Here is a 26,688-nt window from a genome sequence, read left to right as displayed (position 1 = left end):
ATTCCATGATGCCACCATTAAAGACATGGTGAGACAAAGGCTGCTGATGGAAGAACAGTGCTCCCAAGAATGTGTGGATTCGCACCTGAGATGCATCCCTTCTCTCCTCATAGAAGCTGTGATCTGAGGAAGAAGGGAGTCTGCTGACAAAAGGGTCAGTCTAAATAAAGAACAGGCTGGCGATGTAGGTGAAAGGGGGCTGTCAAAGTGATTTAGGCTTGCATTCTGCTGAAGGCCTTGACAGCAGCACGCCGTGAAATAATCCTGATGGGCTGCCGTCCCACTCCTCGTCAAATGTAGCTAATTTAAGCTGCTAGAATCACTTGACATTCCTACATCAGGCACATCTGAGTCAGCATCTTGTTGGTGTAGCAGCTTAATTAAATTTGCCAGTTCGTGCCACAAGGATGGACATGTTCTCTCATTCTGAGAGACAGCTGTGTAGTATTATTAAGAGCTGTAGACATGATACTGTTGAGACATTTTCCTGGTGTGTAAATCAAGTCTTTCTTTTTCACTAGATCAGCAGTTAACACTCAGTTTAGTTAATCCAAAATGTGCTTATTACTGAGCATGCTTATATGTTAAATAATTAAGAGGTAAGCCAGCCATCACCCATTAGAGTGTTTTGAGTATCATCCGTATAATTGATAGCACCGTTTGAGGACCTGTGTGATGTGGGATAGCATTTATATAACATAAACTGACCTGGATCCATAGTGCCATAAATCAAATTTCATGAGCACAAGGGGCCTTTATGTTTGTTTTTCTCATAAAACCACTCCATATGCCGTCTGACATATTACTTATGCAGCTGACAAGGGGGGAGGGGGGATACTTGAAAAATAGTCAAAAAATGAGCTCACATGAGCCTCTTACTTACAATGAAAGAACACAGTGGGACTTGTCTCTGAGTAAACATATGCAGGATTTAAGTGGTTTCTTGGATCTTGGCCATTGACCAAGCTGGTGGTGTTTCTTCAAAGTAGTCATGATGGTTTGACAAAACTAGTTATGAATTTTTGTTAGAAAGTTAGGTATTAAAAATGTCGTGGTAGCAATATGAATTATGCTCCCTGTTGAATGAGAATTAAGGCTGTTGATCTTGTAGGCTTTTGCCTACATTTTAAAAAAATTGTCTGTATTTGTTTCAGGCACACAGAAGGCAATGCAGGCATATCAAACGATGTAACAAAAGAAAACAAATCTTCTAGCGGGCAGCCTGCAGTAAAACCAGCTGCAGTGGCATTCCAATCTGCAGCAGAGATTGCATCTTTTCAAGAGCCTAGAGTCCCCTATCCTTACTTTTCTAGTTTGACAGAGAAACAACAGAGGAGATACTTATTTCTGTTGTCTGCATACTTAAATGCTGATCCCAGCCTGATCGATCCATCTGAGCAGAAAGATCATTTACAATATCTGGTAAGGGTTCCATCTCTATTTCCCATAAAAGTGACATAATTTGCTAATAAGATGAACAAGTGTTACTAGGTAGCCTTTCATGGAAACAGTAGTGTTGTGTCTGACTGAAGTACAGGCACATGAAGCCTACTCTATGTAGTTCTATAAACTTAGGAAGCTGCCTTGTTCTTATAGTGCAATACTCTCCCTGGCAGTAGCTCTCTCCAAGTTCTTCTCCAGAGATCCTTTTGCGCTGGAGCTGCTAGGGATATACCTCTACCTACTAGGTGCAAAAGGGATGCGGGTGGCGTTGTAGCTTAAACCACAGAGCCTAGGACTTGCTGATCGGAAGCTCGGTGGTTCGAATCCCCCCGACAGAGTGAGCTCCCGTTGCTCGGTCCCTGCTCCTGCCAACCTAGCAGTTCAAAAGCACATCAAAATGCAAGTAGATAAATAGGTACCGCTCCGGCGGGAAGGTAAACGGCGTTTCTGTGCGCTGCTCTGGTTCACCAGAAGCGGCTTAGTCATGCTGGCCACATGACCTGGAAGCTGTACACCGGCTCCCTCGGCTAATAAAGCGAGATGAGTGCCGCAACCCCAGAGTCGGCCACGACTGGACCTAATGGTCAGGGGTACCTTTACCTTTACCTTACTAGGTGCAAAATGTTTTTTCTCCAGCCAAGCTATGGCTGCTTCGTGAAAAGTTTTGTGTAAAGTAGTTTGCCTTGTAGATCTGTCCCTTTTCCCCACTGCACTGAGAATTGCAAAGGAAGAAGAGGTTGCAGTAGCTTGGCAACTCATGAATCCTGATAGATGATGAAAATCACCAAATCCACATTTGTGGAGCAGCAGGTGCATTTCAGGTGGCCTTGGGGAAGGGCTATAGCTCAGTGGCAGAGTGTGTGTGTTGCATGCAAAAGATCCCACATACCAGTTCTTTGGGGAGAGCGTTGTTGCCCCGGGGTCCTGCTTCTGAGCTTCCTCTGTTACACTCCTGAGTTTTTTGCCCCTTAGAATCAGGTGGCATACAAATTTTATTAAATATGCAAAACTCTGAACTATGCCTGTGTATGTGGCTGCCATGGAGCTGGCAGGAGAAGCGCACATGCAGTCCACTGTTGTCCCTTTTTGCCATCTGAATTTGTGCAAGACACTTTCAAAACAAGGCAGAGGATGGGAGCTGGAAAGAAAGCTGGATGGGAGGAAGAGAAATGAAGGACGCAGCAGCCAAGTTTGATTGGAGGTTGGTGTGGAATACTGTGCTGAGTGACAGCAGAGCAGTAAAGGAAAGAAGAGGGAAAGGGATAGAAAAAACTACCAGGAATGAGGAAGAGAGAGCCAGAAAGAGAATGAAAGGTGAGGAAAGATAACAGATAAGGGGAAGCAAGAGGCTGTGTGGAGCAGACAAAGGATTTAGTGCAACATTTTGGTTGTATCCAGTGCTTTTCTTCTAGAAAAAATGGTGCCAATACTTCATACGCTTTAGTACCCCCAGAAAAAAGCATTGGTTGTATCTCTGTTGTGTGTATTCTTTTTGGAAACTCAGTCTAGACTACAACACAGCATTGTCTCTTGGTCTTATTTTCCCATTAAAGCCCAAGTAAATGTGTCTCTTTCATCACATTTGGAGTGTGAATAATACCTACTATCTCTATATATCTACATCTATCTATAAATGTAAAAAATAAAGATGCTGTATGATGTAGGTTATGTTTGTTTTTTAGCAAATGAAAGAATTTGTAAGCAGAGAAGTTGGCGAGTTCTTGAAGTTTGCTCAAAATGCTGCCAGAAGTTGCTCTAAAGATTATGATAACATCTCAGAGGAGGCCTTGCTTTACACCAAGGTAATAGCTGTAAAAGGTTGCTTTGCTGCTTTCTCACCTTTAAAAACATAGTTTGGAAACTACATAGGAAACGAGGTTTTATTAGGTGAGAGACGCTATGTGTAAGATGTTAAAATATATATATTCTGAGGGAACACATACCCTAATTTCAAAACAGCAACAAATATTTAAGTTGTATACATCTACCAGTAATAAATGCAATAGAAGCAACTTGCATCTTATGCAGAGGTTATGTTTCAGGGATGGCATGTATATGCAAAAATGTATTTACCATACTTTTCCGTGTATAATACTAGAGGTTTTTTTACTCTAAAATAATGTTCAAAAGTGTGCCTCATCTTATATATGGATAGTGGATGGGTGGGGTGATTGCCTGCAGCCGCAAGCAGGAGCTGCAGCCGCAAGCAAGAGATTTAGTGGCTGATTGTTGGCTGCTAGAAGGGCTGCTTTGGATGGGCTGCTTCTCCTCTAATTGGGTTGGTGATTGGTTTCTGCAGCAAGGACTGCTGTGGATTGGCTGCCACTGCCTCAGTTGGCAGCTGCTGTTCTGGGACATGCGCGATTGCTAGCTGACACATTTTCTCAGTCAAGTTAAGTGATTTTCTGCTTGGGAAGGGTCTGTTGGTGATCGACTGTTGCTGCTGCAAGTGGGCGATGGATTAGCGGATGCCGGCATTTCCTCCCCCCAAAAAAGCTCAACAACTCTGAGCCATCTCCCCCCATTTTCTTAAAATTGAGTCCCCAATTATACATGGGGGAGTCTTATACATGGAAAAGTACTCAAATGCCACACACAAACACATGCACACACAAACACACTCTTACCTTCCGGAAGCAGCACACTGGATGGGTCTTCCCCGCACCCCCAAAAGAGAGCTTTTAAGCTCTCAGGATTTCCTACTGGTCTCTGGGAGGCTCTTGTGTAAGTTATAAGTTGCTTGTATTTCAGAACTGAAACTCCATTGTAATTTAGCTGTACATTATTTCTGAGACACCGTTGCAGAAAGCACACTTTTACAACCGTATTTTCTTTTACCTTCCAAGAAATTTTTAGCATCTCGTATTGGTTATGTGACGAACTATCCTGAATGCTATAACCTACAAGAAGTTACCAGCATCATGGGAGGAAAGTTCTGCACAGAACTGACATTTAAATTGGAAAAATGCCTTCTTGCTTTGGTAAGTTGTACTTTCTGGAGGAAAATGCTTTATACCAAGGCTACCTCTAACTCAGCATCATCTACACTGGCTGTTGCTGGTGCTCTAGAGTTTCAGGCAGGGATCTTTTCCGGCCCTTCCTGGTGATGCCAGGGACTAAACCTGAGACTTTCACATGTTCTCTGCCACTGAGTGAAGACTGGCAGGGCACTTCTCATGACAGTTCTGGCACTGAACTCAAGTGCCAGGGACTGGTTGAACACAGAGGAACAGTGGGAGGAACAAGTTGGGGAACCCCTAAGGGAAGAAGTCTCAGAGCCTGGGGATTGGTGGTGGCGCGACAATGAATGGTCAGAGGGAGAAGACTGAGAGGAGGAGATGTCAGAAACTGAAGAGGTAACAGAGCTTGGTGAGGGGGAAGAGACTGTGGCAGGGAGAAGTCCAGAATCAGAGACAGAGCTGAACAGGAGAGTGAGAGGCCAAGAGGCAGAGATGAGTCAGGCTTGTGAAGGGGCATGGGGCGTCTTCCCCCTCTTGCTGTGACAAGCTTTCCTGCCTCTGGTCTCCCAGAACCAGGGGAGTCATGGAGTGGGAGGAGCAAAGATGGGCATGCAGGCACAGCCTCTGATTGGGTTTTTTGTATCTATAATAAAGAGTTAACTCCAGCTTGCTCAGTGTGATTTAGTGATGGCTTGCTGCTGTCACCCGGGCACCATTTTTTATTATTGGACAGTTTGAGTGTTGTTATTTACAGTTAAAGTGAATACAGCCAGAACAAACTAAAAGAGGGAAGGGAGTTTGTTAGGGAAGGGAAAAGAGATGGGGGGAGGAATGGATTCCAGCAGAGCCCTCTGAACATGTACTTCATGCAAATTGTTCCAAGTATGGATCTCAAATGCCTGAGAACTTAACTGTCTTATGCCATTTGTTGAAGGTAGCTTTTCATATTTCACAGGAGTAAATAAGTCTTCTGTCCACCGAGCAATCTGAGTGTAACATTAGTCATTTGACTAAGAGTGCGATCTTGAAAGAAACACATACAGTCATACCTTGGAAGTCAAATGGAATCCATTCCGGAAGTCCGTTTGACTTCCAAAACATTTGGAAACCAAAGTGCGGCTTTTCATTGGCTGCATGAAGTTACTGCAGCCAATTGGAAGCCCCGTCGGATGTTCAGCTTTCAAAAACTGTTTTCAAACCAGAACAGTCACTTCCGGGTTTGCGGCATTCAGGAGCGAAAACGTTTGAGAACTAAGCTGTTTAAAAACCAAGTGTCAGGTGGTGGTGTGGTTGCTTGAGAGCAAACAGGCAAGACTCCAACCTGTATTTTCCAGGCTTTATTCTGGAAACTATTTACAGTGAAGAGTGTCATAAGTTCATGTCTGGCTCAATCGCTAGCAGAATCTGGGAGTGGTCAGTCCTTGAACCTCCCCCAGCATAACAGTCGCGTGACCCCCAACCTTCTCCTTCCCTCCCTGCGCCAAAACCTACTGTGCAGCATTGGCGCTGGCAAAGGGGTACTTTCCTCCTCTCCGGTTTGCTCAGGCTCGGTGTTGAGGCTCTCCCTAGCATCTCCTGGTCCCTGTACCTCCTCTCCACTGGAGGTGGGGCTTTCCTGCTCGCCAGAGGAGGAACTGCTTTGCAAGATCTTTGGAGGTTCCGTATAACACAACTGCCCTTCCACCTGACACCAAGGGTACGACTGTACTGAAGTTTTCTGTTCATTTGGAAGCCGAGCCAAAAGTGTTGGTTCTCTTTTTTCATTCTTTTTTCATTCTAGGGAAAGGTGAGCCTTGTTAAGCGATACTTTCCAAAACTGCCTGCACCAATACAGTTACCTGATAACCATAAAAATAAAGTGGACATTGCAACTCCAGAGCAGAGAGCTTCAACGCTTCACAATGTAAGTAAGTGAGATGCTATCAGCAAGAACTATAACCACACAAACCCCTCAGTTTGGGTGGCAGTTGTGAACCAGCTGTTCTTAACAAACTATTCCTAGTGATTATTTTCCGTCAAAATGTACATCACATCACCTAATCAGAAATGACTTTTGTCTGATACAGTTTAATGGAAGGTAGACATATACCAGTTTTAATTTGGTCTTGGATCCAAAGAACTGAAGGAACAGAGAAAGAAAATGTGTTTGTGCAGTTGTGTGAATGGTTGTACAAGTGCTAGTTGAAAGCTTTCAGTGGAGCAACCACAACATGTTGGGGGTCGCATTACACTGTGAGAAACTCAGTTAATAAACAAGATGTGGTGTGTAACATGTAAAATCCAGTGCACTGCAAGCAGTTTTTTTTTTTTTACAAGAACCTCTGCAGAGGCTTACACTCTTGGGTTTGAGAATCAGTTTTCTTGTGTAGTGATCTTCCACTAAGCTGGAAGTGATCCTTTGGTGGGCACACAAGGCTTTTTGCTAGAGGAACAGTACATTCAGAACCAGATGTCCACATTAATCAGTGTTCTTCAACCTTGGTTCCCCAGATGTTGTTGGACTACAACTCTCAGCATCCCTAGCCACCTTATCCAATAGTCCAGCAACATATGGGGACCTGAAGTTGAACACTGAGTGAGTGAGCTTTTGTTCTGAAAAAGCCTTCAGCATTTTGCTCTATTTTCATTGTGGTTTTATGCACCACCTAAAAGTGCACTGCAGCTGAAGAATTCTTCCAAGAGTTATTAGGGCATCTAATCATGCATGCAAGGAAGTTGTTTCCATCTTTAAAATCATTAGTGTTTGAATCCATGAAAATATATCTGCAGTATTAATAAATATATTGATCCCTGCTTTAGAAATTTGGCTCCTCTTTCTCCCCTGTCCCCAAATCAAATGATTTCCCCCCATAATATTTTCCCCTGCTGGATCAAGTACTTTCAGTACATGTCTAATAGTGGAATGTCATATTGCTCTCACTCTGATTTACACTTTGTTTTCTCATTTTGTTTTCAAAAAGGATGTTAGTACAGATCCAAATGCTGAAAAACTTGTATTGAAATATGGTCCTCAGGTAGTGCTGACGAGTGAGTCATTATTTACATTGTTGAACAATAATGGTATGAGTTACAGTGAACAGTGGGAACTTCCGGTTTCTGTGAAAATCATCTCTAATGAAGGTATGTGCATGTTATTTATATATATATATACACAGAGAAATATATTTTGAGCCAAAGGGCTGGTGCTTATTTTCTGGTGTATATAATATAAATTGTGTGTTTTCATTCATATAGCAGATATCAAATTAGAATATTATTGCCCTGACAACATTTCCTGCTAGCCCTTTGAAGATGCTGGTGAATTTTGAACTGTACCCACATACCTAGGGGGGTTGAACTAGTTGAACTAATTGAGACTTCCTTCTAAGTAGACATGTCTAGGATTGCATTGGACATGTTTAAGGATTTTGCTGTTAATCTCTTGGAATTGTAAGGGAAATGAAGGGGGAGGGAGAGATTTCTTGTAGTGGGAAAAAGGTCAGTTATATCCAGAGGTGTTTCACTATGTTGCAGCAAAAACAAGACTTAGCAAATTTGTTAACAAACATCAGGAAATAACGAAGAATAGGAAAAATAGGTAAAGCAAAATCGCAAAGTTTATAGAAAGAGATGCACAGATATATTGCATCCTTCTTACTACTTAGAACAGTAACAGTGTCCAGAGACATGGAGCACAACTAATAATGATTTCTGGTGATATTTTCCTGCTACTTTTTCCCACCCCCACTAAATTGTTCTCCCAAGTTGATTATGACCATTGATTCTATTGCTACATAATTATTTGCAGTTATGCAGGAGAGGAGACAAGGAACTGATTTGGTATACTGGTTCTCCTCCAACCACTCAGCAAGTTTTTGTGTTTTTTTTACTGTAAGGACAGTTGAAATGCAGTGGTTTGTGAAAGGAAAAGGTTTGTGAAAAGCAGAATAAGAAACCCGGAATCATCATCATCATCATCATCATTATTCCCTGTCCATCTTGATGGGTTGCCCCATTAAAGTTACTGGGAGGACGTCACCTTTATTTCTCTACTGATTAATGCATCTTCTCACATCTTCCTTTAATTAAAAGGAAAACAGGAAGTTAATTTGTAGGTGGGTGTCCAAAAAATAACGATTGTGCTACTGGAAAGTGAGTATACACTTTTTTTCTTTAAAGGTTTCAGACCAGTCAGAGTTGCCTATATTGATCCCCCTCTCCCAAAGAAAGAGATGACAGTGAGAGAAAAGAACCATTTGTATCATGAATTTCTGGCAGATTTCCACATGACTAAAAAATCAAGCGTTTTGGTACATGCTGCGATACTAGACAACCCACCTGAAGGACTTGTGAGTTCCATTTTTATGCTTATTTAGTTTTATTGAGCACGAGGGAGAATTTAACTTTCGTGCAACTTACGAGATGGTACTGGATATCTTGTGTTCCCTGATCCTGCATAGAAATCTGCTACAGAATATCTGTTCTTGCTAACCTCCCTTTATATTTTGGGGTGGGGGAAGTTTCAAGTCATCAAGGGTTGCATGGATACATTTCTTAAAAGTGCAAGCGCTCATCTTGATCCAGCTCTTCTTGATCCAGCTTTACCAGAGTCTTTTCCAGAGTGCTTCACCTTTGTTTTCCATTGGTACAGAGCATTTCACCATGCAGAATGAAGGTGCCCCTTGTCATGCTGAGTACCTGGGTGGGCTGGGTCTCTGCAGATCTTTAACTTTCAACCTGCCTCAGTTTGCCCCCCTGTATACAAGGATTTTCTATCTTTGTTCTGCATGGCTGCCAGATAAACACACAGGAAGCTGCCTTATTCTGAGTCAGACCATTGTTCCGTCTAAGCCAGCAGAGAGTGGCAGAAGCACTCCAGGGTTTCAGACAGGAATCTTTCCAAGATTTACCTGGAGAAATTACCTTCTTGGTAAAAATAAATAAATGAAACTTTCCCATTTTTTTACAACTACCCCCTGTGAGGTAGTTTAGGCTGAGAGATAGTAACTGGTCCATAGTCAACTAGTGAGCTCCATCCAGCATCTCCTTGTTCCCAGCCCAACATTCTCAGCCATTACACCACACTCTGTACTATGCAGTGGATACAGGTTTCCCTAAACCTGTCTTCTGACAATAAAATGTGGCTTTTCTTGATAACAAATGTTGGCATTTAGGGTGGGCGTGTGTGTACTTGTGACATTAGTTCCCCCTTCTCTCTCCAGGGAGCACAGGGCAGTGTACTATTTATCCAGTTTTATCTGCAAAACAAACCTCTGAGGTAGATGAGGCTGAGTGTAGGTTACCCAGGGAGCTTCATGATTTTATGAACACAGCTCTTCACAGTCCATGTACACCACGGTGTTGAGTACAGCACTGGCTCTTAAATGTCACTATTTCCATTAATGTGCCTTAATAACAGAAAATGAGGCAAAATTCGAACAGTAGCTAATTTGCAAATCCTTCTACAAGAACATGTTTTCATCACTGATGAACTGGGTTTTGAAATGTTTTCCCCATTCCAGTGTATACCTTCTCAACACTTCCATTTCCCTTGTTTGCTTCTATCAGATGTAACAATCACAATCTAACAAACCACAATTTGTCAGAACATATGATGTGCTCACTTCCTTCTCTTACTGTGCTTTAATTCAACTACAGTTTCCATTATGTCCAAACAAGGAAATTGTGATTTATTGTATTGAGTGCAAGCCCGGATCCAGTCCTGGTTTGTAGTCTGAGCTTAAGCCACAGTTTCCCAGTTCGGACCTGTTGTTAACAATTTCTGAATGTTTTCCATTATGACAAGAGAGAGTAGTAGGTGGAAAAAGATGAGCACAATACAAATTATTGGTCTGATAAACCACGGGTTTTTTAGATTGAAATTGTTGTGTGTGAGCCTGACCCCTGAAACATTCAATGCAGAAATATTGAATAGGCTTCATATATTAACTGTTAAGCAGATCATTTTGTTCACTGTTAAGAGTGGCTCTCTATGTAATTTTTTTTGTTTTCCTTCTTTAGCTGGGAGCACCACTTGAAGCATGCCAAGGTAGACAGCTTCAAGTACCTGACTCTGTGGATCTAGACTTTGGCACTGATGTGACAGAACTAGAGACGTTTGGTTCTGTATCTAAGCATTCAAATGCTTCTAAACTGGATAACATTCCTGCAAAACCTGCCAGTATATCATCAGAGCATGTGAAAATGGAAAAAGTACCAGTGTTGAACATGCACAGTGGCACAAGCTCGCAAACATCCGACTCCATCAGCCTAGACATTCATACCAATGTCACATTGACAACAAAGCCTTCTACACCAGAGAGCACTCCTGTGAAACATGAATATATGTCAAAAATCTTATCAAAGCACCTGAAAATGGAGAAAGAGTCAGTGTGGGAGGTAAACAGTGATGTTGGAGAAGGAAGGAGCAAAGGCCCTGAACGGAGGCTAGAATTAAGCACAGAACAGGATTTTAATAGGACTCCAGCATTAAGTGGTGGTGTCTTGGGTTTGGACTGTGAAGCAATTTCATCAGTTAAAGGGTTCAATTCGATGGAAATTGAACCAGATGGCAAAAGAGTTGTTTACGTCAAAGATGAAACTCTGGACAAGAATACCTTATTAACTTCAGATAAAGATAACTTCAAGGAAGGAGGTTTGGCTTATGCAGCCAAAGTTGATAACTCATCCATTCTCTCCTGCTGCAGTGACACAGATGAGGAATCTTTGATAATTGACACAGGACATAAAAATGGCACTGACTGTGAATCGGGTGTGGTTGCTTCTGGCCAAGGCCCTGAAGCAGTTACTCCTGAGTCTCCTCGCTCGAAACAAGCCCTGTTAGGAAAACTGGCAGATCCTTCAAGGATTCCAGTTCAAGAAATGGCTGTGTCCAAAAAAGATTGTGAACAGATGTCTAAAGAATTTGATCCTGTTGGGCAGATTTTGAAAATGCAAGCTGAACTTCTCAAGCCACCTTCTCCACACCAACAAGAGCAGCCGCAGATGAATTCTGAAAGAAGCCCTGCACCAAACCAGGGGTATCCACCATCAAAAGTACCTTCTGCTATGGAGCCCAAGCAAAGTACCACTGTGGGTACCAGTAACTTACCCAAGGTTACCTGGACATCATATTTTCAGGGATCTCAAAAAGGTGAGTTTTTTGGTGGCTGTGCTAAGAATGTGGTCCCTGATTGGGCAAAACACTACCAGAATCCAGGTGGTGTGCAACAACTTCTGGGACATCCTGGCCAACCGTCAGCACTTTCCTCTTTGAGGTTGAATCCAATGTACCCATTAGTCAGACAGCATCCTTACATGTTGCAGGGCAGAAAACACACCTTTTAAATGGGCGCAGCCCAGTGAATGTGATGAGATATCGACCAACTGTCCTTTTCCTCTCTCTTTTGGGAAGACATGCTTTGGGATGCAGCTGAAGATTGTTTGGAATATGAACCTCCTCAACAGGGCAATCTTATCTACAAGCTGTTCAGCCTTGGCGACCTGCAGCTACTGGTGCGCTGCCCTGTGCAGAAAGTAGAGCAGAGGCCATCCAACAAGAAAGCAAAAGTCAAAAGGGTAAGCTTTAGTGTTAAGTGGGGCTCGTGTTTTTCCAGACATGTAAAAGAATGTGATTTTCTCTTTGAGCCAATTCACTTGCCACCTCCTTGGTCAGCAGCCAGAGCTTGGTCCACTTTGAGAAGGTGGAATCATAGAATGGAGTTTGAAGAGACCACAAGGGTCATCCAGTCCAGCCCCCTGAAATGCAGGACTCTTTTGCCCAACTTGGGGCTTGAACCCACAACCCTGAGATTACGGGTCTTATCCTTAATCAACTGAGTTAGTGGCTTAGCTCCAGCTCCCACTCGACAGCATCCTCTTGCTTTAGCTGCAGCTCCCTCTGAGCCTCTCCCCACTCTGGGTGGCTGACCTGCATGCTGTGCTGGAGTGCTGGCAGCAGCTGCAAGTCCCACTTTCTTCACCAAAGCAGAGAATGAGGAAATGAGGACTCCCTGTGTTGCTGCTTTCCCCACTACCCCTTTCCACCAGCTCCTTGTGTGCAGCATCTGTGTAGTTCATTGTCTTCCAAGACTCCTTTCATTAAAAGAGTCCTATAGTTCTATGGCGGAAGGAAGTTAGGGGAAAAACTACGTATGATGCTTTTCCTGACACTTTGTTTGATCATGTAAGCTAAGCACACAAATTTGTTGCTGCTTCTGTTGTTGTGCCAGCTAAGCAGAAAGATGAGGAGCCTCCCAGGATGATTGGAGACCCCTCCACTGCAGCTTGGGATGTGTGAACAACAACATGGTTGGGGCTCCATTTCTCCATAAACAATCAGCTTTGTTGCTTGAGGGTGCTGTTAGGTAAGTGCTTCTCAAGCTTGGGTCTCCAGCTATTGTTGGACTACAGCTCCCATCATCCCTGACCACTGGTCCTGTCAGCTAGGGATGATGGGAGTTGTAGTCCAACAACAGCTGGAGACCCAAGCTTGAGAAGCACTGTGTTAGATCCATGCCTTGCTACAGATGCCTCAGTGGCACCTGTAGTACGAAGCACCATTCCCCAGCTAAGGTTGCTCCTCGACAGAAAGGGCCTGGCCACTGTTGTCCACATCCTGGAAAGTTGTTTGATGTTTGGATGATTGCAACCCATTATAGGTGAGGCCACCTTTGGAGTTTCCTCACACTTCAGTTCATTCAAAGGACAGGTGCTAGACTACCAGCCAGAATAGGAATTTTCCAGCCCTGCTGCCTGAGTTCCTTTTAACTGGAGATGCCAGGGACTGAACCAGGAGCACTGTGCTCTGCTTCTGAACTATGGACCTATTGCCTCCACAGTTTAAACCAGAATCCAATCTAGGGTTGATGGCTCAAGCTAGTATTATGGTTATAATACTATATCCATACAAAGTACTTGCACTGACAGAATTTATGTACTGCAAAGAAAATAAAAGTTCTCCATTTCAAAAATCCCTATTGTTTTGTTCCTTTCTGCTATTTAGTAACATTCTACTGCCAATGCCATACAGTGAAATGTAAGGGGCAGGGTTTATCCTCTTAAGAATTAGAGAGGCATACATTTGGGGAAATGTTATTGCTACTCTGCAGAAGATAAGTAACACAAATGATGCTTATAAAATTAGTTTGTGGGGAGTTGCCTCAGAATATCTTAGGCCTCTTTTTGTCCTTGAACTTCCTAAAGGTGGCAGCATTGCACTTCTGGATTTTCAGAATGCCCCGTGCATTCCATTCACATAGGTGCAAATGTTGTTAAGTACAATGAAGTCAGGTCATATAATCAGTATCTTTAGATTGTAGCTATCCATAACAAACTTTCCCAATGTGAGTAGAATGCACTGTATCGATGATGACATATAGAGCCATTACAAATATGCATCTATGCAAAATTGAAACCACGGTGTGGTTGTGACCTCAAGACTGTTTACTCCAGCAGTGACAATTACTGCTGTGGTGCTCTTAAGAGAATACCAAAGGGTGAGAACCACTGTGTACTTTTTGAATTTACCCTGATGCTACAGAGCTGAAGGGAGGCAGACTCTGAGCTCTCGTAGGTTTTCCACATTTATATCCTCACAATGCATGTATCGAAAAGTTGCATAGCAGAGGAAGTGGGGCAGGGTGTCATGGACTGCAGGGTGGCCTCCAGCAGGTGGAACCAGCGCCGCCTGAAAACTCAGCGCGGGGTGGGACGTGGGTGGTGCACAGCCTGCAGGGCGCTCCAGCTGCTGCATCCCTCCTGGTCACAAGCGGGCGCAGTGCTGCCGGAAAAAGCAGCATGGGACGCACTGCTGGAAGGGCACCTGGAATGGGCACCCGGGAGAGGCGTGTAAGTGCCGGCCTGAAGGTGTTCTTCCGAAGTCCTGGGCGCCCTCCCAGCGGTGCACCCCACTGTTTTTTCCTACAGTGCTGGGCTGGCGCACGCCAGCTGCTTCCCTCCCAGGAGGGATGCATTCACTCGGGCAACACACTTGGATGCCCCTCCATGGTGTGTGTGTGGGGGTGTGTGTGCACGCATACCCCCTTGCCCCAGGCGCCAGCGGGAGTTGCTACGCTGGTGTGCATATTGTAGAACCTTCACAAAGAAGATAATCACCCAGAAGTTACTTCCTTTGCTACTTTGCATCTCAAAATAGTTTTCAGATTAAGGGAAGGCTTCATGAACCCAGGCCTGGTCCCAGATGAGTCCAGTCTGGCAGTGGCAGTGAATCAGCTTCTGGTTATTTATGAAGTATATAGACTAAAAATATGTTAACCAAGTGAAAACACCCCCTCCCCTTTGGTTTTGCAGTACTTTCCAGTTTACGTATTGCCAAAGCTAGAATATCAAGCCTTCTATGGAGTGGAAGCATTAACTGAAGGTGAAGTGTGTCGTCTGTGGACAGAGAGTTTGTTACATTCAAGAAGTACATTTACAGTTGGTAAGTTTAGTCCTGCTGAACATAAGTTGATTTGTTCTGGGTTAATATTTTCTGATCCTGCACTTAAGGGGATCGTAACTTCCTGTCATTTTCTTTCTGCAAAATTCTTCACATAACCATTTTTTTAAAAAAAATATGGACCAACTGGGAATAATTTCTCAATGGAAAAACTATGCTGAATGTTCCAATATGTAATTAAGTCCTGTGGCATGCATAGGGAATTCATGGCCACAAAGATGTAGCAATTGCACTTTTGATGGACATCAGAGTCCGGCCAGAGTTTGGGGATGCAGTCCCTTAGAATTCCACCAGGGGGCTGGAGCCTCTCTGATTGGCTACCAAGACAGCCAGTCGGTGAGGGGTTGAGCCAGCACTTTGGGAGGGAGAACAAAAGGAGTTGTTTCTGAGGGATAGAGTTGGATAGGGATAGAGAAGGGAAAGAGATTGGAGATAGGGACAGAGATAGGGTGTAGTTTGGGAGGTGGGGGTTAGGATAGGATTTGACTGAGGGAGAGCTGGTTCTGATTTGAGTTGAACATCCACACTGAGGACACTAACTCTAGCAAGAGGAAAGAGCCTCGTAGTTTAAGATAGGAAGACCATGTGGAGTGTCTTGGGAGGGTATACAGAGGGCTGAGCTTGAGCAGGGAGAGGGAGAAGCTGTGGGAATACAGACTACCTGGGTCTCATTCCAGCCAGGAGGGGAGAGTTCTTCTAGGAAAAGAAGAATCCCAAGCCAGTAACAAGGGGTGAAGTGATCCCCTGGGTCTGTTATACTAACCTGAATACCTCAGTGGGATTACTAGTTAACTGACAAAAATGACCCCTTTGCACTTGAACCAAATTAATAAACTGTGTTAAAAACATTGACCTGAAGCATCTGCTGGACCTAAGCATAAGGACCTGGAAAGGAGTAACAGAAACTGAAGTGTAACCGCTGATTTTGAGAAGATGTGCCTGTATTACTGTGTTTAACCTGTAACATAATCATATTTGGCTTAAGTAATAAGTTAACTTCTACCTGAAAGAACACATCTCCTGACCCAACTTTGTTTCACCAACTTCTTCTTCTTCTTTGTAAATAAAACTTCTCTTGTTTGGTTAACTCCTGCCTGAGACTCCTTGAATCGCAGTTTCTCTCACACAAGATAGCCTGTGGTAAATTGCAGACATTCATTTAATTGGCATACTGTGAGGTGGGTCCGCTATATTTAATTGGGAGCAGGATGAATCTGCTACATATTAATTGGTGGTTAGCGGTGGGATCCGCTACAGCCCCATGCATACAAGGCCTTTTAAAGGGATTAGAAAAACCCCAGGGAACATCAGTCTATTAGCTGTGATAGCTAAAAGGAGCATCCCTTTTGAGAAGCAGCCTGTCTCTGCTAAACAGAACAAAGTCATTGCCTTCATGTGCTGCTTGTGAATGTTCAGAGATATCTGGCTGCTTGCTGTTGGAAACAACTGATCCCAGAAGGTTATTCTCAAGTAATGTATTACACAACTTGTAAGAATAAAAATAAAATCAGGCCTGTACTTAGCAGAAGTATGCCTAGAGAATAGGAATCTGAGTGTTTTGGATTATTGGTCCTTTCATAGAATCAAAGAATTGTAGAGTTGGAAATATCCAAAGGGTCATCATGACCATAAGCAACATTATTTGGAGTGCTGAAGGCAGATTCTTGATAGTCAGTGCCCTTCCTAAATAGACTTACTCCCTGCTATCTGTCCATGACCCTTCATTGCACTGCTAACAACAATACAGGGCTGGGTGAGAGACTTTTTGTTACTCCATCACTGGCTGGTGGAGAGTAGCACCGCACCCCATAGTTGAATTCGACTGGATTTAACCATCCAGGACTTATCTTTAGTTGTGCAGAGCAGTTGCTACTATGATATCATTTGCCTTGGAATAAAGAAATCTGTTCAAAACTGAGCACCCTGAGTTAGCAAGTTTACCAGCTCTGAAAATTAGCAAAATGGAAACATATCCCAGGTCCCCATTCCAGCAGCACAGCATAGTTTTAATTTGTCTACCCTTGTGATTTTTAAGAGCTGGACTAAATCAGTTTCACAAGTATGAGCAGATGGCTTTTTCTACTTTTTAATGATATTGCATTTCATCATTTTATAAGCCGCTTTGTGGGTTTTTTGAGTGTAGGGCAAGGCAAGAAAAAAACCACACATACCTGGAAATAATAAATAAATAAATGCTTCTTTGAAGGTAGTTGAGTTACTGATAAAATATGCAGACTGAGGATGCCCACCCTCTCTCTTCCTGTGGCTCATAAGGATTTCTTGGTTAGAGGGATAAAGTTTAAAAGCAAGCCAACCAAAAAACAAACAAACCCCCACCTCCTAATAATCTTCCTTTCTTGTGTAACCAGCCATGAAGTATGACTGATAATCTTGCTGTCAGGAAATTGACATTTGCTTGGAGTTGATAGCAGTATGTCGAATACAATGTCTATGTAAAGTTTACCTAACTTCAGAGCGCTTTTGGCAAAGCACATGCAGTGGCTGGAAAGGTGCTCCACATTTAATGGCTGAACTGAAATTCAAACAAAGCACAATACAGATTCAAGACTGCATTAGTTAGTAAGTGACAGAACATTCAAACAAGTAAGTGTTTAAATACTCTCCCCATCTCTGTGTACAGAGATGAATCAAAGAAATTAGTTGCAGAAAGAAACTTTCAGTTCAAGTTTATTAATTGTTCACAGACTTCTGCACTTCAAAAAGCAAATGTTTGATTCTGTACACAGAAAAATCCAGAAAAGCCTACTAACAACGCATTTTTCCTTGTTAAAGATTTAAACAGGTTTAGAGCAAGCAATACACATTGATAGCTGAACAATTCAGAGGGTGGTCAGTGGATGTTTTTGTTTGTTAGTTTTTAAAAAAGAAACCAGTACATTACCAGCCACCAGCTCCTATGTGTGGCCCAGTGGTGACCAATGGCATTTAAGGCTGCCTGAGACTAGAAAGATTGCTGTTTTAGAGGGTTCAGTAGAACTCACTCCTGGATAAGTACAATAGGATGGTAGCCATCAGGATTTGGGGGTTTGTTTACCTGGTCTCTCTTTATAGTTCTTAGTTTTGTTTTATTGAAGTTGTGATTGTGTCACGATCTTTTAATCTAAATGCTGGTCTCTCCTCCATTACTTGAGAATTTCCTTCATCTTTCTTGTGCAGTTCCTCATTTTTCATTGTGAAACGGTTTGGTATTTTTTCTTCAGGTCACGTTGATGCCTTGACTTCAAAGTTGTTTCTGCTTGAGCAACTGCCTGCAGAAGGGCTGAAAAAAAGATTTGGCGCATTTAAGTGAGTGAGCTTCCTATAATGTAAAAAATTTACAAGGTATTTGTTAATGACAGCTTCAGAAGAAGAAGCATGTCTGAGCAAGCCAGCTCCTTTTAAATGTCATTCCGCAAGTTGCTACACTGTTAACAGTGCATTTTTATTTTATAACATTGTTGTGACCACCCTGGTTGAGGTATATTCTCTATTCCAACTCTACATGTTAATTATACAAATAAAATACCGTACAGGGTTACCGCTTCACCAGGTGCTACCTTTTGGTTTGTTGTTATGGTTTGGGTAGATGATATACCGGTACTTAGGCAGAAAGCTGATGGATCATTTAATAAAACCAAATACAGTGGTGCCCCGCAAGACGAATGCCTCGCAAGACGGAAAACTCGCTAGACGAAAGAGTTTTCCGTTTTGGAGGTGCTTCGCAAAACGAATCTCCTATGGGCTTGCTTCACAAGACGAAAATGTCTTGCGAGTTCCTGCGGGTTTTTTTTCCTCCCCCCCTCTTTTTCTAAGCCGCTAAGCCGCTTATCAGCTGATCCGATAAGCCACTAAAAGCCGCTAATAGCGCTAATCCGTCAATGGGCTTGCTTCGCAAGACAAAAAAACCGCTAGACGAAGAGAATCACAGAGCGGATTCTTTTCGTCTTGCGAGGCACCACTGTAGACAAATTGGATGACATTAAGTTGAGGGAGGGGGCCTTTCTTGTCAGGTGAATTTCCCCCATCAAACCGTAGGTAGCACTTTCAGTTCACGTTGAATCCTTGCCAAAGCAGGCTTCTTTCGTCATTGTGTGTGTTCGGAACAGTCAGGTGACACAGGCCACACACTTCCAGTGTTCACTTTGCTGTCATGATTTTGAAACTTTCCTTTTGTGAAAAAACGTAATATGAGATTCTCTTGCCAGATTTCCCACATGTCTGGTGCTGTGGTGGCTGAATGGGGCAGTACAACGTTACTTCGGTTTTTGAACATCTCCATTGACAAACGTTTCGGTTTTCGAATGCTGTAAGCCTGGAAGTACCATATTCGCCTGAATATAAGCTGCACCTTTAAAATTGGAGGGGGGGGAAAGAAAAAAACACAAAACCTGGCTGCATATTGGGGGGGGGGGAGCCGCGCTACATTGCCAACGGCCTTTCCCCTTCTTTGCTTTCTCCCTTCCTGGCCTTGGAGAGGACGGGGGACTACGCACAGGGCAGGTGTCGCTTTGCCGCGCTCCTGGCTGCACACCATAAGTTTGTGAATATAAACCACACTTTAACTTTTTACGGTTGGAATTTGGGAAAAAGTTAGGCTTATATTCAGGCCAATACGGTAAATGCTTCAGTTTTCAAACGCACTTCAGAAGTCGAACATGAAACACAGCTTCTGTATTGAGTTTTCCATTTTGAGGCTTCCATACTGAGGTTTTGGTTTTCGAACATTTCAGAACTCGAACAGTCTTCCGGAATGGATTATGTTCGAAAACTGAGGTACCGCTGTATAGAGCTGAGTAGCCTGGTCAACTGATCAGGGAAGTTTGTCGGAATTCACAAACTATGTAGCTGCATGTGTGTATGTTTTTGAGAGACCAATGATTTATAATGCACTAATTTTTAGTGTTCATGAAACACTTCCCTCAAATTATTTGTTGCTTATAAATGTTAATCTTTCTGTAAGTGCGGAACTGACACTTTTACAAGCACCACACTTTTACAAGCACCACATACAAGCAAGAAACCTGTTGGTTTTAGGCAGGGGCCTTTACTGTGTTGTTTTCAGCACCTGCTAAAAGCCTTTTGTTTTAGGCAAGCCTACCCAGAATATAATGTTAACATGCAATTTTATTATGTACATTTTTACAACTGTCTTTATATTTTGATAAGATCAGACACTAAAATCAAGTTAACATAGTTTTTATCAGCATTTTAAGATGAATGTTTTATATTCTAGGTAAACTGCTTAGAAGTTAAGAATGATTAAGTGGTATATAACCATCCTGTTACATTAATAAATTTACACATGCAGGCCAGCAAATTCACTGAATATTCTCCAACATATACTGAAGAAAGTGAGTGGGTATGTATTTCCTTTGACTTTATTTCTAAATGGTCCATGGTCCTATGCTAATTTTGTGAATAAGTACCAGAAAAGCCCTTGCAGACTTAGAGCTCCAGGTGCATAAGGAAGGCTCACAAGCTGGAAGGTCCTAGGGAGCTATGCAGCGGAAGGCAACAAGAAGAGAAAAGGGGCGTGGGTAGCAGGATCCAGGACCAAGAACCGTGAAAGCTGCTGAGCCAAGGTTGTGAGAATGAAGAGAAGTCAGGGCTGAAGTCACGTGCTGGGCAGACCCAATGCAAAAAAAGAACATGGGCTGAGAGAAGCCACATTCACAGACCAGTAAGCTATCCAGCAGAGGAACAAAATAAGGAGAATTCTGCACTTGTTTAGCCAGCATCCTGACCTGACCTGAAAGGTTTTCATTCATTCTTTTGTTAATCTTTTTATATGGCACTTTTCCATGGGATTGTGACTATAGTAACTTGTAACATGTCGGACAATCAGCAATAATTAGCACAATTATGTACACTAGTATGAACAATTGCAATTAGCCATAGTGTTAGTCAGCAAGTACAAGGTAAGATTGTCAACAGTAGGAATAAACTGACCTAATCCAGCATCTTGAAACCAAACAGGAGAGGAGAATAGAGCTGAACACAGCAACAAAAATGCACTGTGCTTATTGCCAAACAGCATAGGGTTCTCCATAGGCATGTTGTTTGCCAGCCACACACTTTGCTTGTGGCAGCCTTTCTCCCAGCTCTCACCTGGGTCTCCTTGCTGAATCTCTTCCCTCCATGTGGGAAGATAAAGATTGCCAGTCCTCCTTCAGACCCTGCATGCACTCACAGTGCTGCTATTTCTCAGGCTCTCCCCCTTAAGCCCCCCTTCTTCCACACCCAGGCCTTAGCGTGCTTCAGAGCAGTGGAGCAGGGTGTGACACATAGAAAGGCTCAGGCTCTTGATGTTAGTGTGCCTCCACCAAGCACCCCTTTCCAGTAGTTCTGTGCCCAGGAAGGAACCATTTTGGGGGGCCACATACAGGCCAGGCAGGGGAGAACAGGCTTCCTATGGATTGAGCACCTTGGAAGAACTGGTGACTCCATGTCAGAGATGCAAGTTCTGGGCATGAGAACAAGCTTGCTTGCCTCTCTCCTCGCTCCATCACTCCCAAGTGCTGAGTGCTGCTTCATCTGTAGAATATACCCTCATGTGATAGAAGCATGTGAAGGTGGTGTGCATCACCTGTGTACATGTGTTCCCCCCTACACTTTCTTCACAAACACATTTATTTATTTAACCAATATATTATTTATTTAACACATATGTGTTTGTGAAGAAAGTGACACGTGCTAAGCAGTCCTTGGAGTTGACTGGATCTAAAAGTCCCAAGTGAAAACTACAAGGTAGTAGAGTATTGGAGGGGGCATAGGAAACAGTTGGCACTCCTGGCTACCTGCTCAAACTTAATGGTGACAAAACCTTCTCCATTCCTCCTCCCAGAACCAGTGGTTGAGGAAGACAGCGTGGTGGTGAGGATTCTATGTGCAAGTTGTGTTTGCTTTCAAAGGACTTTGCATAATGCAGGAGGTGGAACATTTAGCCTTGTACGAGTCACAGCTCTTAATGTTGTGGTGATCACACTAGAGTGCCTACTCCAATACAGTACATCTGGCAAATGAGAACAGAATACCCTTGTGCTCTTCCCTTTCTGTACTGTTCATTTGCTTCAAAGCCACAAAGCATACCATTTTAGCCTCCATTTGTACTTTTAGTTTGCAGGAGGGCTCTTACCTATTGGCTCATGCAGCAGGAGACTCTTCTGTTACCATCTATAAGAGCTGCGACGGAAAAGCCACCCGAGCAACGTACAACTTGCATTCAGCTCACTCTGCCCTGCCCAGCATACCTTCTGCCCTCTCAGTTCCGTGGGTGCCACTAGATCCCAACATCCCTCTGCCCTATCATTTTGCTCAAGGGCGAGTTCCATGCACTTTCCCACCAAAGCCAGCAAACCCTGTGAAGAACCAGAAGGTGAGATTTTAATATTATGTTTTCCATAACATGGGCACCTAGTATTTGGAGGTCTACTGCTCTACATCGAGGCTCCATTTTAACTGCCATAGCTGATTAGTCTAATGACATCAATGAATTTGTCCAATGCTTTTTGAAGCGATCCTAAGCTAACAGCCCAGACCACATCCCATAGTAGCAAATTCCCTAATTACGTCCTGTGTGACAAAGTACTTTCCTTTTTATCAGTACTGAATCTACTGCTTATTTACTTCATTGAAAGACTTTAAATTCTAACATTTTGTGTGTGGGAGAGAAATGCCCTCCTCTAAACACCACGTTTCCCAAGGGTAGCTGATGAATGGTTTATGGAGTAAGCTTGAATTCTAGTGCTTCTTCAACTTGGTGATTGGTGTAAAACATTGAAGCTGCAATAATCTGCATGTTTATTTGGGAGTAAGCCATATTGAACTTGGTGTGGCTTAATGCTGAGTAAAGTTGCATAGTATCGCACAGTGTGTCTTAACACTGGGAATGTGGCCCAGTGTATAAGGGAAACAGCTGCTTCTGCTGCTATATAATCATTATTTAGTGCCAGCAAAGTGAAGGGTGTTATCCAGTATCCAAAAGTGACTTGTTGCCTCTCTTATAATATTAGCCAGAACAAGCTCAGAGGTGGGGGGGGGGGGACAGGGAGCAAACAGGTACTGTATAATGTACAGCTAAAGAGAGATGAGTGTAAATCTGCAATGGCTTTTCTAAAAAGGTGAATTCGGGAGATTGTGAGGAAAGAGGAGTGTTTAAAAACACGGGGAGGCTGTTTGAACCTCAGAGAATATTGTGGTAGAAAACACAGAGATAGAAATGGAGAAGGAGGCGAAAGGTGGAGGCAGCTTGCCCAGCTCGAAAGCAAAAGGAGACAGCAAGGGAAGTTAAATAAAATACCTGCAATGTTATGTAAATCTACACTGCAACTGCATTTGGAATACTGTGGACAGTTCTGATAACCTCACATCAAAAAGAACACTGTAGAGTTGAAAAAGGTTCAGAAAAGGGCAACCGAAATTATCAAGGGGTTAGAACGACTCTTCTACAAGGAGAAGTTGCAGACTTTTTAGTTTAGAGAAAAAATGTTTAAGAGGTGACATGAGATAAGTTTATAAAATTATGCATGGTGTCAGGGTTGCTTCCAGATCCTAGCTCACAGAGGATCACGCCAGCCAGCGATCATTAAATAAAAGTCTTTATTGAGTTACAGTCTCCATTCTCAAGCTGCTGCGCGCAACTCTACGTCTTATGCTTAGATCGGCGAAGCTCCGTCTGAGTCTCCGCCCCTTGTGCACCAACTTAATATCCTAGCCCTGCTCCACCTTTTCCGCCTGACAGTTCTCCTCTGGGTCCCTCTGCCCCCCGGGGTCTCTTCCTTCCGGGATTCATCTGACGCTGACCCCCCGGACCCTTCTGTCTCCTTGCGCCGGGCTTTAGGACCTGGCTCCCTTTCCGGGCTGCCTACTGCGCCACCTTCCTGTGCATTTGAACTTGGCGCGCGCGCCCAACCTTCCACTTTCCGTCTAACCGTCTCTTCGCTCCCCGATGGAGGTGTGGCCACTCCTGACTCGTGCCCTCCCTCCTGTTGTGAGCTGCCAGCGCTTGCTCCCTGGCGCCCTTCCTCATCCCTGCTCTCTGGCGGTGACGCTGGTCCCGATTTCCAACTGCTCCCCTCTGAGTCCCCTCTGGCTCTATCTTCCTGGGGTGTCCCCCTAGTCTCCCCCCTTGCCCTGGCCACTGGTGCTCCTTTTTGTGAATCTTCTGATTCACTGGAAAGACTCGGAGATCTCGGGTCGTCGTCATCACTCATCTTTTCTTCTGCCTCCTCCCCCTCGCTCTCTGTTTCCTCCCTTGCCCTCGCCTCTGCTCCTGAACCCCTGACACATGGCATTGTAACTGATGGTGAAGAGAGGCAGTGTGACCAGTGTGGAGATTGGGGCATTGGCTTGTTGTCATTTTGGATGTAGAGTGCCATAGACCTTTGAGATGATATGGAGGCGTTTTCAGAAGCTGCATGTGATGTGAGTTCTCTGACTGGAACTCCCCAAGTCTTTTTTTATTTTGAATGGAGCAGGCAGGGGTGTGCAGTTTGGATTAGTGGGGGGGGGGGAGTCCAACCCTTTGCCCCTGTACTACAGCCTCCAGTGGAATTATACACCTCAAAAGTGCTATTAGCTTAAGCTATTAACCCAGAGGTTTTCCCCCACCTATCGTATAGATCTAGCTACACCAAATCAGGGCAGCTGCCTTTGATTAAATGCAAAAACATCAGAAGGCTTCCACATCACTTGTAGGTTTTCGGGAAACCTAAGATATAAACGCTTGTTCCTGAAAGCTCTACTTGTGTCTTTTTTCAGAGTAATTCAGGAAGTAGTTAGCCAGGAGCAAGATCACAGATCACTGGAATTTTCACAGATGCAGCTGAAGGGGTAAAACTGTACAAAAATGCTGAGTATCCAATGAAGGCAGGGGTGTGTGTCTGCAGAAGCTCACAGGTTCAATCCCTGACATCTCCAGGCAGGGCTGGGAATGTTCCCTGCCTGAAACCCTGGAGAGCTGCTGCCAGTCAGTGTAGACACTGCTGAGCTAGATGGACAAATGGTCAGACTCTGTACAAGGCAGCTTTCTACATTCCTTCCTATAAAGCAGACCCTTCACAGCAATATATCATGTAGTGTAATTTGCTCCACCCTTAGCTGTTTTAGGACTGAGTTAAGGGGGAGGAGGAAGGTGTTTCGCTGCTTTTCATTTCTGAGCAAATGTTAGCAAAGTTAGGTAGACTCTACAAGAAACTTCACACCCTGAACTTTAATCAGATTTGAAGTAGTTTCCTCTTTTTCTCTCTCTTTTTCTTCCCTGTTCTTTTCACTCCTAGATGAGTGGGACAAAAGCGCACACAGCCACACCCAACCGCAAAGAGCAAGTTCCCATGGAAACAAACAACGATCACCCGCCAGCTAATCCTTTTCGAAAGAGACGTGGGGCTGCCCAGAACAAGTCAATGATGAGAAATATCTACAGGCAGGCAAATCGAGGGTCAAATTGGAAGTTCTGGAAAAAACCAAAGATGAGCAAAGATGAGCCAACTTAGTCATTTGGAGGAAATGTAGAGCAGAAAATAACTTTTTTTGTCTGCAAATGACTGTACAGCCATGGAGAGAATGCCAGGATGGGCGAACTTAATCTGTTAAGAAATGCTGCTGCAAAACTTTTTGACTTATTTTCTGTATCCAGTCAAATTGGAGAAAGGCTGTTTCTATCAAGGCAAGTGCAGACCTGAAGCAACTATCTAATAGCTTGCTGTTACTGGGCCAAGTTGCAGGGAATAAATGTGGGGAACTTTCTGAACATCATATTTTATTATTAATAAAATTAAACCAGCCACAGCATGCCTTTCGAAACCAGCCGTTGCACTTAATTGATCTGGGCCAAAGCAGATCCATAACTGACTCTCAAGCAACCCCCACTCTGGCTTCTTTTGGTTTTTCTTGGAAGTTGGTTGACTCCCACATCACATCTCTTGGATCCTCACTTAAACAGCATGCTTGAAACAAGTACCACAGATACATGCAATTAATTTGTGTTGCAAACAATTACAGCCCAATGCTGCATTTAAAAAAAATACTACAGTGGTGCCTCGCAAGACGAAATTAATTCGTTCCGCAAGTTTTTTCTTCTTGCGAGTTTTTCGTCTTGCGAAGCACGGTTTCCCATAGGAATGCATTGAAAATCAATTAATGCGTTCCTAGGGAAACCGCCTTCAGACCAGGTCCGGGGACAGTCTGTCCCCAGACCTTTTCTGAAGGCTGGCGGGGGAAGAAGGAGTTCCCCGCAGGGCTCTCCAGGCTGCGGATAGCAGCATGCCGCCCCACACGAGGGGCGCTCTTTAGCAGAGGCGCAGCAGGCTGCTATCCGCAGCTTGGAGAGCCCTGCGGGGAAGTCCTGCAGGGCTCCCCAAGCTGCAGGTGTCTGCCCCGCACGAAGGGCGCTCTGCTTAAGAGCGCCCCTTGCGCGGGGCGGCATGCTGCTATCCGCAGCCTAGGCAGCCCTCCGGGAACTCTTCTGAAGGCTGGCGGGGGAGAAGGGCTTTTCTTCCCACCGCCAGCCTTCAGAACAGCCTTCTGAATGTTGGCGGTGGGGAGGAAAACCTTCCTCCCACCGCAAATCTTCAAAACAGGTCTGGGAACAGAGGAGAAGCGCTGCGCGCCTTCCCCTCTGTTCCCGGACCTGTCCTGAAGGCTTGCGGTGGGAGGAGGGCTTTCCTCCCCACCGCCAACATTCAGAATGCTGTTCTGAATGTTGGCGGTGGGGAGGAAAAACCCTCCTCCCACCGCAAGCCCCGGGAACAGAGGAGAAGCGCTGCGCGCCTTCTCCTCTGTTCCCGGACCTCTCACCACAAGCCTTCAGGACAGGTCTGGGAACAGAGGAGAAGGTGCGCTGCACTT

General features: G+C 44.0%; 1 protein-coding gene across 3 annotated transcripts in view; it reads left to right on the top strand.

Moving 5' to 3' along the window:
- The window catches only part of ICE2 (interactor of little elongation complex ELL subunit 2), a 31,457-nt gene extending 5,813 nt beyond the window's left edge, over positions 1-25,644 (top strand). Inside the window, exons 3-15 of one of the 3 annotated variants that reach the window (XM_082198021.1) lie at positions 1,155-1,422; positions 3,126-3,245; positions 4,290-4,424; positions 6,184-6,306; positions 7,364-7,430; positions 8,562-8,731; positions 10,404-11,535; positions 11,797-11,960; positions 14,694-14,823; positions 18,063-18,147; positions 20,150-20,200; positions 21,958-22,216; positions 25,119-25,644. In XM_082198021.1, the coding sequence (XP_082054147.1) occupies positions 1,155-1,422; positions 3,126-3,245; positions 4,290-4,424; positions 6,184-6,306; positions 7,364-7,430; positions 8,562-8,731; positions 10,404-11,535; positions 11,797-11,960; positions 14,694-14,823; positions 18,063-18,147; positions 20,150-20,200; positions 21,958-22,216; positions 25,119-25,334 (2,920 nt within the window). In that variant the 3' untranslated portion in view covers positions 25,335-25,644. Of the gene's footprint in view, positions 1-1,154; positions 1,423-3,125; positions 3,246-4,289; positions 4,425-6,183; positions 6,307-7,363; positions 7,524-8,561; positions 8,732-10,403; positions 11,536-11,796; positions 11,961-14,693; positions 14,824-18,062; positions 18,148-20,074; positions 20,201-21,957; positions 22,217-25,118 lie in introns of those variants that run through there. The other 2 variants (XM_082198020.1, XR_014213384.1) reach the window with 2 other exon arrangements.
- Positions 25,645-26,688: the final 1,044 nt, after the last annotated feature.

Source organism: Podarcis vaucheri (genome assembly GCF_965113315.1).
Source record: "Podarcis vaucheri genome assembly, chromosome: 14".
NCBI lineage: Eukaryota > Metazoa > Chordata > Lepidosauria > Squamata > Lacertidae > Podarcis > Podarcis vaucheri.
The sequence above is the reverse complement of the archived record's forward strand: the minus strand, read 5'-3'. Positions and strand labels throughout refer to the sequence as shown.